An 18,016-nucleotide genomic window follows, 5' to 3' on the forward strand; every position below is an offset into this window, starting at 1 on the left:
GTTGAGAAGGGATGTTGGGAAATACAACAGCATGTACTATACCATATGTATGAACAACATTAATGCTGTAGATGGCGCTGTTCAGTTTATATTGCTGATTGTTTATATCTGTGATCTTGTTCATTCTTTTATACAGGAAAGAAGTTGTTCTTTAACCCCTTAATGACCGAGGACGTGCAGGGTACGTCGTCAAAAAAAAGGCAGTTAATGCCTGAGGACGTACCCTGCACGTCCTCGGTGTGGAAAGCAGCTGGAAGCGATCCTGCTCGCTTCCAGCTGCTTTCCGGTTATTGCAGTGATGCCTCGATATGGAGGCATCCTGCAATAACTTTACATGGCCATCCGATGCAGAGAGAGCCACTCTGTGGCCCTCCCTGCACCGGACATCGATGGCCGGTATCGTTGGTGGGTGGGAGCCGACTTGGGAGGCGGGTGGGCGGCCATCGGTGTATGTTCTGCCATCAAGGGGGGGCGGGATCGGAGGCGGGGGCGCGCGCGGGAGCACGCACGTGCACGAAGGTTGGCGGGTGGGCGCGTGCACGGGGCGGGAGCGGGTGGGAACCGCTACACTACGGAAAATATTGATAGGAAAAAGGGCTCAATCTTGTTTGTGCAAAAGCACAAAAATAGATCGTGGAGGGGTGGGGGGTTGGTTTTGTGTGGGGGGAAGCTACACTACAGAAAATTGTAATAAAAATAAAAAAACCCATATTTTCTTCTAAACTGGGTACTGGCAGACAGCTGCCAGTACCCAAGATGGCGCATATTAAGTTAGATTGGGAGGGTTATAGAGATGTTTGGGGGGGATCAGTGAGGTTGGGGGCTAAGGGGGGGATAGTACACAGCAGCATATGTAAATATGCTTTTTAAAAACACAAAAAAACAACAAATATAGCTTTTATTTTAGTACTGGCAGACTTTTTGCCAGTACTTAAGATGGCGGGGACAATTGTGGGGTGGGGGAGGGAAGAGAGCTGTTTAGGAGGGATCAGGGGGTCTGATGTTTCAGGTGGGAGGCTGAGCTCTACACTAAATGTGATATTAACCCTGCAAGCTCCCTACAAGCTACCTAATTAACCCCTTCACTGCTCGCCATAATACACGTGTGATGCACAGCGGCATTTAGCGGCCTTCTAAATACCAAAAAGCAACGCCAAAGCCATATATGTCTGCTATTTCTGAACAAAGGGGATCCCAGAGAAGCATTTACAACCATTTGTGCCATAATTGCACAAGCTGTTTGTAAATGATTTCAGTGAGAAACCTAAAATTGTGAAAAATTTAACTTTTTTTTTAATTTGATCGCATTTGGCGGTGAAATGGTGGCATGAAATATACCAAAATGGGCCTAGATCAATACTTGGGGTTGTCTACTACACTACACTAAAGCTAAAATTACCCCAAAAAGCTCCCTACATGCTCCCTAATTAACCCCTTCACTGCTGGGCATAATACACGTGTGGTGCGCAGTGGCATTTAGTGGCATTCTAATTACCAAAAAGCAACACCAAAGCCATATAAGTCTGCTATTTCTGAACAAAGGGGATCCCAGAGAAGAATTTACAACCATTTGTGCCATAATTGCATAAGCTGTTTGTAAATAATTTCAGTGAGAAACCTAAAGTTTGTGACAAAATTTGTGAAAAAGTGAACAATTTTTTTTATTTGATCGCATTTGGCGGTGAAATGGTGGCATGAAATATACCAAAATTGGCCTAGATCAATACTTTGGGATGTCTACTAAAAAAAAATATATACATGTCAATGGATATTCAGAGATTCCTGAAAGATATTAGTGTTCTAATGTAACTAGCGCTAATTTTGAAAAAAAAAATGGTTTGGAAATAGCAAAGTGCTACTTGTATTTATGGCCCTATAACTTGCAAAAAAAGCAAAGAACATGTAAACATTGGGTATTTCTAAACTCAGGACAAAATTTAGAAACTATTTAGCATGGGTGTTTTTTGGTGGTTGTAGATGTGTAACAGATTTTGGGGGTCAAAGTTAGAAAAAGTGTATTTTTTTTCAATTTTTCCTCATATTTTATAATTTTTTTTATAGTAAATTATAAGATATGATGAAAATAATGGTATCTTTAGAAAGTCCATTTAATGGCGAGAAAAACGGTATATAATATGTGTGGGTACAGTAAATGAGTAAGAGGAGAATTACAGCTAAACACAAACACCGCAAAAATGTAAAAATAGCCTTGGTCCCAAACGGACAGAAAATGGAAAAGTGCTGCGGTCATTAAGGGGTTAATCTCTTTTGTGTTTTTCCTCCTCTGTGTGTGCAGACTATTGTTCTACAAGTCTTTTGGTATGTTCTAAATATTGCTGATGCATCTGTACAAGTAAAGCCTAATGCAGTTTTCTTTAAAAGCGTTTTTTTTATACATACACCAACAGCCGATGCACGCAAAAAGCCACAGCCAAGCATAGTTTGCATGCAAGTAGGGGCAATAAATAGCGCTCCACTCGTAATCTAGCCCTTTGACTGAAATATAGCACATTTGAAAAAAACTATCGGCTAGATTATGAGGTTTGCGTTATGAGTTAAAAAGCAGCGTTATCAGGTTATAACGCTGCTTTTTCACTACCGCTGCTATTACGAGTCATGCAGGTTTAGGAGCACCGCACACTTTTTTGGAAATAACGCAAATCAACTTACGCAAATTGCGTAAAGTCTATTTTCAATGGGACTTCCATAGCGCCGATATTACAAGCTTTCCTGGGAGGCCAAAAAGTGAACGGTACAGCCTATACCATCAAGATTCATAACGCATTTTAAAGTCAGTAGTTATGAGTTTTACGCTACAAAGCTGTAGCATAAAACTCATAACTAAAGTGTTAAAAAGTACACTAACACCCATAAACTACCTATTAACCCCTAAACCGCCGCACTCCCGCATCGCAAACACTAGTTAAATATTATTAACCCCTAATCTGCTGCCCCTAACATCGCCACCACCTACCTAAATTTATTAACCCCTAATCTGCCGCCCCCAACATCACCGCCACTATACTAAATTTATTAACCCCTAAACCTAACCCTAACACCCCCTAACTTAAATATAATTAAAATAAATCTAAAGAAAACCTACTATTAATAACTAAATAATTGCTATTTAAAACTAAATATTTACCTATAAAATAAACCCTAAGATAGCTACAATATAACTTATAGTTACATTGTAGTTAGCTTAGGTTTAATTTTTATTTTACAGGCAAGTTTGTATTTATTTTAACTAGGTAGAATAGTTACTAAATAGTTATTAACTATTTCCTAATTAACTAGCTAAAACAAATACAAATTTACCTGTAAAATAAAACCTAACCTGTCTGACACTATTACCTAACCTTACACTACAATTAAATAAATTACCTAAATTAAATACAATTACCTAAATTACAACCCCCCCCCACTAAATTACACAAAATAAAAAACAAATTACAAGATATTTAAACTAATTACACCTCATCTAATAGCCCTATCAAAATAAAAAAGCCCCCCCAAAATAACCCCACAGCCTAAACTAAACTACCACTAGCCCTTAAAAGGGCCTTTTACGGGGCATTGCCCCAAATAAATCAGCTCTTTTATCTGTAAAAAAATACAAACAACCCCCCAACAGTAAAACCCACCCCTCCACAACTAACTTCCCCAAATAAAACCCTAACTAAAAAAACCTAAGCTCCCCATTGCCCTGAAAAGGGCATTTGGATGGGCATTGCCCTTAAAAGGGCATTTAGCGCTTTTTCCACTCAAAAGCCCTAATCTAAAAATAAAACCCACCCAATAAACCCTTAAATAAACCTAACACTAACCCCTGAAGATCCACTTACAGTTTTGAAGACCGGACATCCATCCTTAACAAAGCCGGGAGAATTCCTCAACGAAGCAGCAAGAAGTCCTCAACGAAGCCGGCAGAAGTGGTTCTCCAGATGGGCAGAAGTCTACATCCAGACGGCATCTTCTATCTTCATCCATCCGGCACGGAGCGGGCCCATCTTCCAGACATGCGGAGCATCCTCTTCTATCGAAGTCTTCTTCCAGAATGAAGGTTCCTTTAAATGACGTCATCCAAGATGGCGTCCCTTGAATTTCGATTGGCTGATAGAATTCTATCAGCCATATAGATAGAATTCTATTAGCCAATCGGAATTAAAGGTGAAAAAATCCTATTGGCTGATGCAATCAGCCAATAGGATTGAGCTTCAATCCTATTGGCTGATCTAATCCACCAATAGGATTGAGCTTGCATTCTATTTGCTGATTGGATTGGAATTCTATCAGCCAATCGGAATTTAAGGGACGCCATCTTGGATGACGTCATTTAAAGGAACCTTCATTCTGGAAGAAGACCGATAGAAAAGGATGCTCCACGCCGGATGTCTGGAAGATGGGCCCACTCCGTGCCGGATGGATGAAGATAGAAGATGCCGTCTGGATGAAGACTTCTGCCTGTCTGGAGGACCACTTCTGCCGGCTTCGTTGAGGACTTCTCCCGACTTCATTGAGGATGGATGTCCGGTCTTCAAAACTGTAAGTGGATCTTCAGGGGATAGTGTTAGGTTTTTTTAAGGGTTTATTGGGTAGGTTTTATTTTTAGATTAGGGCTTTTGGGCGGAAAAAGAGCTAAATGCCCTTTTAAGGGCAATGCCCAACCAAATGCCCTTTTCAGGGCAATGGGGAGCTTCGGTTTTTTTATTTAGGGTTTTATTTGTGGGGGGTTGGTTGTGTGGGTGGTGGAGGTTACTGTTGGGGGGTTGTTTGTATTTTTTTTTACAGGTAAAAGAGCTGATTTCTTTGGGGCAATGCCCCGCAAAAGGCCCTTTAAAGGACTATTGGTAGTTTAGTTTAGGCTAGGTTTTTTTTATTTTGTGGGGGCTTTTTTGATTTTGATAGGGCTATTAGATTAGGTGTAATTAGTTTAAATATCTTGTAATTTGTTTTTTATTTTGTGTAATTTAGTGGGGGGGGGGTTTGTTGTAATTTAGGTAATTGTATTTAATTTAGGTAATTTATTTAATTGTAGTGTAAGGTTAGGTGCTAGTGTAAGACAGGTTAGATTTTATTTTACAGGTAAATGTGTATTTATTTTAGCTAGGTAGTTAGTAAATAGTTAATAACTATTTAGTAACTATTCTACCTAGTTAAAATAAATACAAACTTGCTTGTAAAATAAAAATAAAATCTAAGCTAGCTACAATGTAACTATTAGTTATATTGTAGCTAGCTTAGGGTTTATTTTACAGGTAAGTATTTAGTTTTAAATAGGAATTATTTAGTTATTAATAGTAGGTTTTCTTTAGATTTATTTTAATTATATTTAAGTTAGGGTGTGTTAGGGTTAGACTTAGGTTTAGGGGTTAATAAATTTAGTATAGTGGTGGTGACATTGGGGACAGCAGATTAGGGGTTAATAAATGTAGGTAGGTGGCGGCGATGTTAAGGGCAGCAGATTAGGGGTTAATAATATTTAACTAGTGTTTGTGATGCGGGAGTGAGGCGGTTTAGGGGTTAATATGTTTAGTATAGTGGTGGCGATGTCCGGAGCGGCAGATTAGGGGTTAATAAGTATAATGTAGGTGTCAGCGATGTCAGGGGTGGCAGATTACGGGTTAATTATAAGTCTAAGATTAGGGGTGTTTAGACTCGGGGTTCATGTTAGGGTGTTAGGTGTAAACATAAATTTTGTTTCCCCATAGGAATCAATGGGGCTGCGTTACGGAGCTTTACGCTGCTTTTTTGCAGGTGTTAGACTTTTAATCAGCCGGCTCTCCCCATTGATGTCTATGGGGAAATCGTGCACGAGCGCGTAAAACCAGCTCACCGCAGCTTTCAGCAGTGCTGGTATTGGAGTACAGTATGGAGCACAATTTTGCTCTACGCTCACTTCTTGCCTGTTAATGCCACATTTTTAAAAACCTGTAATACCAGCGCTGTAGGGAAGTGAGCGGTGATAATAACTTGCAAGTTAGCACTGCACCCCTCATAAAACTCGTAATCTAGCCATATGTTTTTCTGTGTTTGTCTTCTTTATGTACAAATAAACTAAGTTCATTTTTATTTAATAGGTTTACAACACAAATGCAATGACATTATTATTTGTCCCCTTCAACAAAAGCATGGTCATTAATAGGAAATACCAAACTAAGGCTAAATTTGCATATATGATTTTTTTTTTTAGATACAGTTTTGTATGGTAAATATGTTGTTCTTATAAGTAGATTGCAGATATAGTCTAAACCCATAGGCGGGTGAAGACTAAAAGAATGCACTTGTGTAGCACTTCAATTCCTGAAAGGAGAGTTATAAATTGAAATGAAAACTTCAATATTTACCAATCAAGGCCAGTGGGTTGAAAAGAAGAATTAAAATATAACTTTTATTGAAACTAAACAAGATAAAAATATATAATGTGTGAGTGTGTGCACTTTAAAAACACATAACAACTTGACAAATAATAAGAGTGGCTTAAAATTACTGGAGAGTGAATTGCTTAGGACCTGCAGTACTGCAGTGATATACTAGTATGGTATAGTAAGTGTGTCAGATTATATCTGTCCTTTTATCCATCAGAATGGCACACCTGCATGAAAATCACAATTCCTTCATGCTATTAAAGTTATATGAAATTAAGAGACCATATGATAAATAGGTGGTGTGGGGTAGAACAATGTAGGTAAACTTATATCTATATGTAGATATGGATTTCTGTCTCACATTAGTTTCCTTGGATGTAACAACTATCCCACCATAGTAGTAGTTATAGGTATATCCACTTATTTATCAGAGAGATAATTTTAAATATTGTGATAGATTGCACTTGTCTCAGGGGATACCGTAAGGGGTGGACTTCACTAATCATTTGTATATCATGCTACGGTGCTTGGTGTACTTAGGAATAACTGAAAGGAGAAAATAGTAATAAGAGTCTATATTTTAATCAATAATAATGTTTCTCTTTTATTAATTATAAACTCTAATAACTGTAATCAAAGTTCTCACTGATGGATGATTCCTCTTATAATTAAGAGAATTGTATTTAGTGGCATATGTTATTGTACTGGATTAATTGGCTGCTATATCTAATAGTCTTATACATCCATTAAGTTGCTAATATTGCCTATATGATCGTTTACCAATTGCATATATTGATGCACGACTTTTGGTTGCTGATGTCACTATTTATGCTGTATTATTGCAGGTATAATAATTAATATGGGTTATAGGAGACACATTCGTCAAGTTTGCTTCACCCTACTAGTTAGCCTTTACAGTGTGCGGTATTCGTTTGGAGTGTGAAGGATGTGCTGTTTTACATATAGATTTTTAATGTTATCCTTTTAATTCTGGACAGCCCACACACATCCGCATATATCTGCAATTAGCCGTTTAGATTATCAACTTTGTGAGACACATGCAAAGCTATCATGTAAGGTTCTCTCAATAGCTGATCCTAGATATATACAGCGTTCAGTTTGGTTTAAGGGAAGCACTGTTATAGATATTGTGCTCACTATTTGGCTCAGAGTTTGCAAATCATAGTGCATTTAAATAAAAGGTTTTTTAGCAATGTTCCCCGTGTTCTATTAATAATTCCTAACAGTCCACACACATGCACATATGCCTGTAAATGGGCATTTAAATTTATCAGTTATACATACTTATTGGGCTGTTATTGAGGCTGAAAGCAGCCAAAATGAGCACCTAGCCGTTAAGGCTGTTATACTTAGTCAAATAGCTAGCCCCCAGTATATGCCACCATCACTGTGAACCGATACTAATGAAGTCCTAAGTTTTAACAAGCTGCCACTGTTTAGATAGATAGATTCGAGTACGTTATGCCATTAAAAAACAACTAAATAGGGTATTTAACAAATACCCCTCCCTAAAATGTTTCGCCGATAGCGTTTCGGCTTTTTCAAAGGTGACGCGCGCCGGCGTCTGAGGGTATTTAAATGCATGGATGTCAGCCCATTGGTTTAGCTGGAACCAATCATAGAGCTTTGAGGACTATGGGGGGCGTGATCAGACTGCCGTGGACATCGGCAAGTGATGCCCTATGTAGGCGAATGATAAACTGTGTCGCGCTCCATCCTGAATATTACTACAGTATGTAACATGATTTTATTAAACTGTAATAAAATATACAGCTGGAGAGGAGTTTTTATTTTATCTTTCTGAGATCGAGAGTATTTACAGAGATATATCGAAGTCTACTCCCAATACGCTCCACATTTCATCTTCTGGAAATAATGAAGCATCAATACATTTTATCAATAATTAGTTTATACACTTAGGAATTCTCATCTCGTGGTTTAGAGTTAAATCAGAGGATTCGAATCTTCCACTGTTATTAAAAGCATTATGCACATTTTTATTATTCCGATATTTTAAATATTTGTACATGGTAAGACAAAATAAATAAATTAATATAGGAACTACTTTGGATTTGTATAAGCCAGAGTGTTCTTGCCAGACTCATATTGGTCATTGAGGATTGAGGAATAGAATAATCGCTTTCTGATTGTGTGCAGTGATAACTTTTAAAATTAAGTACATATTACGTAAACTACATTAAACATTTGTCGAGAAATTAATTGTGATTGCTCTTAGGCAGTGAAGAAATGTGAACACATGATGTGGATATTTTGCTGAAAAAAATACTCATAATAATAATTAAAGGACATTTTAAGATCTAGTTCAGACCGTGCCTCTTGGTCACTAGATACAAGTGATCATACATGACTGTGGTTGGAGAACAATTACTGGAGGTATAAACTCCTAGCCACTGTTATGTACTGGGTGAAACATTAAGTGTGTATTCATGTTACTGGGATAGTGACAAGTGAATGAGAAGTGTGAAATGTGAATGTGTTGCACAGTGTGACTGACTGGGGATTGGAAGTATTGGATGTGTATACTGGCCAGTGACTAATGGATTCATTAGTAAACATACATGTGCAAGTGAAGTAGTGATCTCAATATGAACAAAATCTTGTTGAGGTAACTAAAAAGTGGTGCTATATAGTGCATTTACATTTGAAAATAAATATAAATGTAAACAAGAAGTGTTGAGGGAGTAATGTGAGGATCCATCATTATTGATGGAGGTGTCTTATTCTACGATCAAAATTGGAAAATGTCATTCCATATATTTTTAAGTAAAGATAATTGGATGAAATCGATTTATGTAGATTTAACAACTTTTATTATGTTTAAATCATCCTATTATTCTTATGTTATTTTTGCATTTATTTGAGCAAAGGTTTATGAAGATTGAAATCTTAGAAGATGACAGATTAGATGTCAATTTATAGTACCTAAACTGTTTTATATACTTGCTGTAGTTTATTTCCACGGTTTGCAAGATTCATAGTTCTAGTGATCTTTTTGTTCATTTTATATGAACATAGAGTAGTTGTTTTGCTCGTTCATGCCTTTAGGGAATACACTGTCCATTAAGTATATCCATTTCGTTTCCGCTTTAAGTAGTGCTGTTTCAAGATCGCCCCCTCTTAGTCCTAAGGAAATCTTCTGGATTCCAAAGCATTTTAATTCAGAGGTTTTAGATTGGTGGTATTTAAAGAAGTGAGAAGCTACGGATGTGATTTTTTTATCTTTCGATAGATCTTTGGGGGCATTGCGAATATTTCGCAGATGTTCCATCAGTCTGGTATGTATGGTTCTCGTAGTCATGCCAATATATATTCTGGGGCATTTACATTGGAGAACATATATAACTCCACTTGAATTACAGTTAATATAACTCTTGATGTGGTGATGTTTGCCAAACCTGTCAGTGATAGATTTCTTTTTGATCATATTGCCACAGGAGGAGCAATTGCCACATAAGAATGACCCTCTTTCTGCCGGTCTGGTTTTCATGGTTTTTTGTACAAAATGGCTGGGACTAAGGATTTCCTTTAGATTTCTGCTTCTCCTATAGCTGAGTTGTACCCTATCACCTATTAGGTCTTTTAGGTGGGGATCAGCTTGTAGTATATGCCAGTTATTATTAATTATTATAAGTATACTGAGTATTGACAAGGTCCAATTAATATTGATGCTTTAAATATTATTTCATACCTTTGGAATTACACCACCAATGACAGCTGTTGTAAGGGGTGGAATTCCAGGCACCTACAAATAGAAAAAATATATATTTTAATAAATAGACATAATTTTCTTAATTCCCAAGAGCAAAAGGTTTGCTATGTGGACTCCTAGTTTCTGAGTTCATAAATGGGATACCCCTAGGATCTTGGTATATATTTATGTATGACTATGTGTTTATGTCTATTTGTGTATAAGTACATGCACATATGTATATGGAACCTTGTGAATATGTGTCTGTTATCAAGTGTATGTGAGGAGTGCGTCACTTACAAGAAAGAGGTTAATCACTGCTCTAACTGAGGTATATGGTGCTTAATACATCTTTGCAATATTGGTGGTCTGGGATTTTTTGATTGCTTGAAAGTGTTTTTCTTTTCTACTTCATGCTTGCCCAGCATAGGTAGATCTTGTAGTTAGATATAGAGATAAATACTCACATCTCCATCTGATAATTCTATATCCATCAGACCTTCTTTTTGGAGTGCAGTTAAAACACAACCCAGGAAATTTGCTGAAAGGCCAAGCTGAGCCTCTGTTGCTTCTTTCATTGGTGGCAACTCAATTGGGGCAGATTTACCAAGGGGATAGTCAATAAGGCCACCACCTAACTGGCCTACAACTGTCTGCAAAAATAATCAAATAGGTTAGAATCATAAAAATGTAAATATCAAAACAACTGCATTCTTATAAATTACTTACATTTAAATCAAGCTCAATAAACTGCCCAGTCACAAGTGGAAGGCTTGATACTGTGTATTGAATGCTTCCAAGTATACCTAACGGAACCATAGCTGTAAAGAAATGAGAAGATACAATTTTTTATACGAATCAGAATGATAAATCATTTAGGAGGTGTTTAGTATTAGTTATAAATTCAGACAAAAGTCAAGAAATTGGTTAAATCTAAACCTTGTCCAAAAAATGGTTTAATCTAAACCTTGTCTAAAAAATGTAACCCGTCAGTATGCTGGGATACACTAATGGCCAGATTATGAGTAGAGCAGTATTTATTGCTCCCATTTGCGTGCTAACTCTGCTAGTAGTATGCTTTTGCGTCGTGTAGCACTTGTACTACAAGTTGAAAATAATTTATAAAAATTTTAAAAATTATAAAAATTACAAATTTAACTAAAGAAATCGGAACACTAGGGCACTATTTATAATACAGTGCATACCATTTAGTTGAGCCAAGTCAATATTGGGTTAATGTTTCTGTGATAGCTATGGATTGACTTTATTGTTGTGGATCTCAACTGCAGACAACGTAGTGCAAAGGAAGTGAATATGAGTAGTTTTACTCCTGTTAACTGGTTACAGGAGAGAGATGAGCAAGAAAGTTCTAGCTGACTGCTAGATGACAATCAGCGTATATTCAGCAGGAACCTACTTTACAAGTTAAAGTCCCAATCTTTGATGAGATAAAGCTGGTCTGTTCAACTGTGTGAGTATTTGAGGAGCGCTGAAATAGTACACTGCTGAGATAGGAGCGGAGTCAGCGTGAGAGATCGGAGAGGTGCTACCGCTGCAGAGAGCTGACAGGCACAGAGGGGTGTGTGGCGCCTGACCAATCGGCAGCAGGAATACGCTGACAGGCAGAGGCTTGTGAGGAGTTCACAGCGCAGCGTCTGAGCCGGGACTCTGGTTGCGGTAGCGGGATTTCAGGATCTCTGGTTGATTTAGGGTGCGTGTGTGAGCACCGGATGATAAATGCTAAAGAAGGCTGTAGATCCGAGGTAGTAATAATGTAGCTTCACAGGAGGCGCCCCTGGTTGTTGCTCCACAAGTGAGTTGAAGTAATCAAAATCAGATAGCACTTGATGAAAGTTAAGTCCTTAGGTTTTGTAATCAGGAGAGGACAAATAACTGAAAGTACTACGTTTAGTAGTTTAGTTGTAATCCAAATAGTAGGTGTAAATTCTTTAGTTGAGCCAGGAGGTTAGAACAAGCAGCTACTAGCAAGTTAGCACGCTGTACACTAACAAATTAATTGGCACCTGGAAGGGGGAGGTGTAGGTTTAAATAAGCAGTGCTTAAAGGTGTACACATGCAGGTAAGAACATGACAGATCCCCCCCTCAAGGAAGCTGCACCGCAGCGGAGGGTCCGGGCTTGTCCGGATTATCACGGTGGAAACGAGCAACCAAACGAGAAGCATTGAGGTTGGTGGATGGTTCCCAAGAATCCTCGTCAGAGGAGTAGCCTTTCCACCTGACCAGATACTGCAATTGTCCACGATGCAATCTGGAGTTGAGAATAGAAGATATTTCATAGACGTCCTCCACCAGAACTACGGGAGGTTGAGGCTGATCCGAAGATTGTAGTCTGGTCGGAACATAGGGTTTCACCAACGTCACATGAAAAGTGGGGTGAACCGGGATCTCCGGAGGAAGAGCCAATGTTACAGCGTTTTCGCTGATCACGTTAGTTATCTTGTAAGGACCGATGTACATTTGCGAGAATTTCCGCGAAGGTGTCTTCAATTTCAGATGTTTGGTCAAGAGCCAAACCATATCTCCAGATCGGTAGAGTGGTGGCTTGCTTCTTTTGGAGTCATAGTATCTTTTCTGGCTTTGCTGGGCCAAATGTATATTGGCTTTAAGAAATTCGAAGGTGTCTAATAAGGAATTTACTGTATCGTCAACATGAGGTGAGGCAGTGTTCAGATGAGGGAAGAGATGGAAGGTTGGATGGTAGCCATAGTTTGCATAAAAAGGAGAACACTTAGTAGATCCATTTAAGGAGTTATTGTAGGCAAATTCTGCCATAGGAATGTTGTTCTCCCATTCATCCTGTTGGTGGGAACAATAACAGCGAATGTACTGTTCGATCCACTGGTTTACACGCTCTGTCTGCCCATTGGTTTGTGGGTGGTATGCTGTACTATAACGATGGTTGATTTTCAGGACAGCGCATAGTTGTCTCCAAAACTTGGAAGTGAACTGAGAGCCCCTATCGGATACTATGATGGATGGAAGGCCATGGAGGCGGACGACATGTTTCAGGAATAGGGATGCAGTTTCTGAGGCCGTAGGCAGCTTTTTGTAGGGAATGAAATGGGCCATCTTTGTCAACAGATCAACAACAACTAGAATAGTGTTAGACTGGTTTGATAAAGGTAATTCGACAATAAAGTCCATACCAACGGTATGCCAAGGTCTTTCTGGAATGGGCAGTGATTGGAGGTAGCCTGATGGTTTGGTCTTTTGTGATTTAGAAACAGTACAGGCAAGGCATGACTTGATGTATTTGTCTACGGAATGTCTAAGGTTAGGCCACCAGAAGTTTCTACCTATGAGTTCACTGGTTCTGTGGATACCTGGGTGTCCCGATAGAGGGGTATCATGATGGTCACGAAGGACCTCTTCTCTGAGGTTGGGAGGTATGTATATTTTACCCTTTACATGAGAAATTCCTCTGGTGTCTGTTTGTTGTATGTCCTTGGGGATTGTTGTATCCTCTTGTTGTTGTGTACGTAGATTATGAATGAAGTCTTTAGTGAGACCGAGGAAATGTTGAGGTGGAAGGATAGCTTGTGGTTGTATCTCCTGGTCCTGCCGTATTAGATGCCTAGAGAGGGAATCGGCCTTACCATTCCGGGAGCCTGGCCGATAAGTAATGAGGAAGTTAAATCTAGTAAAGAACAAACTCCAACGAGCTTGTCTAGCAGAGAGAGTTTTGCTTGATTGAAGATATTCCAAGTTCTTGTGATCAGTAAAAATGAGTATAGGGTAGATCGTTCCTTCCAAGAGGTGTCTCCAGTGTTCAAGAGCTGACTTAATCACGAGTAGTTCCTTCTCTCCAACAGCATAATTTTGTTCGGCTGTAGTCATTAGTCTGGAGAAGAACGCTACTGGATGGATAGGTTCTGATGGAGTTTTGCGCTGTGAGAGTATTGCACCAAGAGCGTACTCAGATGCATCAACTTCTAGGATGTACTGGAGATTCGCATCTGGGAATCGGAGGATAGGAGCAGTGGTGAAGCTTTGTTTGAGGAAGTTGAAGGCTTTTTCGGTTTCAGGTGTCCAAATAAAACGAGTTTGAGAACCTGTGAGTCTGCAGAGAGGTTTCGCAATCATTGAAAATCCTTTAATAAACTTGCGATAAAAATTTGCAAAGCCTAGGAAACGCTGAACCTGTTTCCTGTTGGTAGGGGTAGGCCATTTAAGAATGGTGTCGATTTTTCCATCTTCCATTTTAACTCCAGAAGAGGTGATTTTGTATCCCAGGAAGGTGATTTCCTCGGTGTGGAAAGAGCACTTCTCTAATTTAGCGTACAAGTGGTGTGTTCTTAATCGACCTAACACCCATCGGACATGTTTCTTATGGTCTTCCATATTGTTTGAATATATCAAGATGTCGTCTAAGTATATTACTAAGCAAACGTCCAGTAGATCTCTGAATATATCGTTTATAAAATACTGGAAGGTAGCCGGGGCGTTGCATAGCCCAAACGGCATAACTAGGTATTCATAGAGTCCGTAGCGTGTCCGAAAAGCGGTGAGCCACTCGTCCCCTTCCCTGATCCTAACGAGGTTGTAAGCGCCTCTCAAATCCAACTTGGTGTAAATAGTTGCTTTGCTAAGGCGTTCCACTAATTCTGGGATCAGTGGAAGAGGGTACCTGTTCTTTTTGGTTCTTCTATTTAGCTCACGATAGTCTATTATGGGCCTCAATGAGTTATCCTTATTCTTGACGAAAAAGATCCCGGCACCTGCTGGGGAGGTAGATGGTCTGATGAACCCTTTCTTTAGGTTCTCATCTAAGTATGCCTTGAGATGAATTAATTCAGGTTGGGAGAGTGGATATATATGTCCGTAAGGTATGCTGGAACCAGGCAACAGCTCAATAGGGCAGTCATATATACGATGGGGAGGAAGAGTCTCTGCTTGCTTTTTATCGAATACGTCAGAGAAATCTTGATATTCCTGTGGTAAAGTCGCCTGGGAGAGTTGTAGTACCTGTTGATGGGGATAGCAAGAAGTCTTGCAGTATGTTGAATCCAGTTCAACTTGCAATGACTGCCATGAGATTGTAGGTTGATGTTGTTGCAGCCAGGATAAACCCAATACTATGGGGTATAGAAGAGAAGGAAGAACATCGAAAGACAAGTACTCAACGTGCCCCTTACCTGTAGTAACCTTGAGTGGGATGGTGTGGTGTGTAACAGGCCCAGAACTAACATATGTTCCATCAATTACACGAAGGGAGACAGGTTTTGCTTTGACACACAAGGGTATTTTATTTTTATTTACAAGGGAGAGATCGATGAAATTGGAGAATGCTCCGGAGTCAATGATTGCTTCCGCTCTGAACATCTGGAGGTCCCACTGTAGAGATAGAGACAAGGTACAGTAAGCGACATCAACCACTTTATTTGTCAAACAATGAGTTATATGTTTCGACTTACTTCTTTTTTGACGTAGCAGTAGTGGACAATCCTTAACAGGATGATTGGGAGAAGCACAGTACATACAGAGATTCTTCTGTTGGCGGCGATGTCTTTCATCCAATGTTAATGGCCCCTTGGTAAACCCAAGCTCCATGGGTACAGATGAATCCTTAGTGCTAGACAACCCAGGCGTATACCTATGAGGTGCATCGGATTGTTGTCTTTCTGACCTGCGTTCTCTGATTCTCCGGTCGATCTGGACAGACAAGGTCATAAGTCCCTCCAGGGTCCTAGGAAGATCCGTACGGGCAAGTTCGTCCTTTAGAGCATCGGACAACCCCAGCCGGTACTGATTGCGCAGGGCTACCTCACTCCATTCTGAATCCTTGATGTAAAGTTTGAATTCAGATAGATATTCCTCTACTGGGCGACGGCCCTGGCGTAATGAGCGCATTTTGAGCTCAGCTGTTAGTTGTTTCTGTGTGTCTTCATATAATAAACTCATTTGTGCGAAGAAATCAGATAAAGAAGTGAGGATAGGGTCATTATTCTCGAAGAGGTTGTCAGCCCATACCCTAGGTTCACCAGATAAGAAGGAGATGACGGTCATCACCTTCAGTCTCTCCGTGTGGTATGTCTTAGGCCTCATTTGAAATAACAGGTAGCAGGCGTTTCTGAATTGTCTGAACATTTTCCTATCGCCAGTGAATCTCTCGGGCAAACATACCTGTGGTTCAGGGGTGTTGTCTCTAACGGCTGCCCTAAGGCTGTCATTCTGCAATTGCAGCTCTCTGAGTGCTTGTGACAATTGGTCAACCCTTTGGGAGAGATTGTAAACCACATTTGGGAGGTCTGCTGGATCCATGCTTATTCAGGCCAATTAATATGTGATAGCTATGGATTGACTTTATTGTTGTGGATCTCAACTGCAGACAACGTAGTGCAAAGGAAGTGAATATGAGTAGTTTTACTCCTGTTAACTGGTTACAGGAGAGAGATGAGCAAGAAAGTTCTAGCTGACTGCTAGATGACAATCAGCGTATATTCAGCAGGAACCTACTTTACAAGTTAAAGTCCCAATCTTTGATGAGATAAAGCTGGTCTGTTCAACTGTGTGAGTATTTGAGGAGCGCTGAAATAGTACACTGCTGAGATAGGAGCGGAGTCAGCGTGAGAGATCGGAGAGGTGCTACCGCTGCAGAGAGCTGACAGGCACAGAGGGGTGTGTGGCGCCTGACCAATCGGCAGCAGGAATACGCTGACAGGCAGAGGCTTGTGAGGAGTTCACAGCGCAGCGTCTGAGCCGGGACTCTGGTTGCGGTAGCGGGATTTCAGGATCTCCGGTTGATTTAGGGTGCGTGTGTGAGCACCGGATGATAAATGCTAAAGAAGGCTGTAGATCCGAGGTAGTAATAATGTAGCTTCACAGGAGGCGCCCCTGGTTGTTGCTCCACAAGTGAGTTGAAGTAATCAAAATCAGATAGCACTTGATGAAAGTTAAGTCCTTAGGTTTTGTAATCAGGAGAGGACAAATAACTGAAAGTACTACGTTTAGTAGTTTAGTTGTAATCCAAATAGTAGGTGTAAATTCTTTAGTTGAGCCAGGAGGTTAGAACAAGCAGCTACTAGCAAGTTAGCACGCTGTACACTAACAAATTAATTGGCACCTGGAAGGGGGAGGTGTAGGTTTAAATAAGCAGTGCTTAAAGGTGTACACATGCAGGTAAGAACATGACAGTTTCTCTGTAAATTTCATATATGCTGCTTGTGGAGTGCAGCATTGGTAAAATTACTGTAGTATAGAAACCCCCATTAATACCTATAAAGTACAACGTTAGGAAATATTATTAAGAGGACAGATTATTTTGTAAAAAGTTTCCGGCTATGAATATTTCTAGATATAGGGAAAAAAAACCCACAGAGGTTAAAATTCATATGCACCCCGGCCAATTAATCAAGTTTTGGGATTTTCAAGGCCATTAGTAGTTATATTCGTCAAGAATGGGGAAGAGACATCTGGGTTATAGTTGGCCTAAAATAGGCGATCATTACGCATAATATAGTGCCATACACGCAGACATTTGCAGCTGATAGGGGAGCGCGATCGCTGTGCATAATACTGAAAAATATCCTATGCAACAAACACCCCCATGAGGCTCGTCTACTATTGGCTAAGGAAAGACGTGTAACAACCAATAGAAACCCCTATGAAACCAATACCCGGAAGTGTAATCCGTGCAAAAGTGGTGGACACTGTTAAATGCAGCCTATTACAATGTATACATACAATCAAATGAAACTAAATTCTTATATGCATAATATATACACATGGTTTATTTATATGCACATATACAGTCTTATGGATATATAACAGGAATGGAGGAATATTTCTATCTACAATATGGGTTAGTATTGATCTGTATTCCATTTCTATTTATCAGTATGGATTATGGAATATAGGGAAATATTACTGATGGATGAGCCATATAACATATATAGT

General features: G+C 39.6%; 1 protein-coding gene across 1 annotated transcript in view; it reads right to left on the reverse strand.

Annotated features, from left to right (window-relative positions):
- Positions 1-18,016, reverse strand: part of LOC128662634 (BPI fold-containing family B member 4-like) — a 123,200-nt gene that overhangs the window by 50,215 nt on the left and 54,969 nt on the right. Inside the window, exons 7-9 of the mRNA XM_053716498.1 lie at positions 10,828-10,919; positions 10,566-10,751; positions 10,099-10,152 (exon numbers count right to left, since the gene is read on the reverse strand). Of these exons, the coding sequence (XP_053572473.1) occupies positions 10,099-10,152; positions 10,566-10,751; positions 10,828-10,919 (332 nt within the window). The remainder of the gene's footprint in view (positions 1-10,098; positions 10,153-10,565; positions 10,752-10,827; positions 10,920-18,016) is intronic.

Source organism: Bombina bombina, chromosome 1, assembly GCF_027579735.1.
Source record: "Bombina bombina isolate aBomBom1 chromosome 1, aBomBom1.pri, whole genome shotgun sequence".
NCBI lineage: Eukaryota > Metazoa > Chordata > Amphibia > Anura > Bombinatoridae > Bombina > Bombina bombina.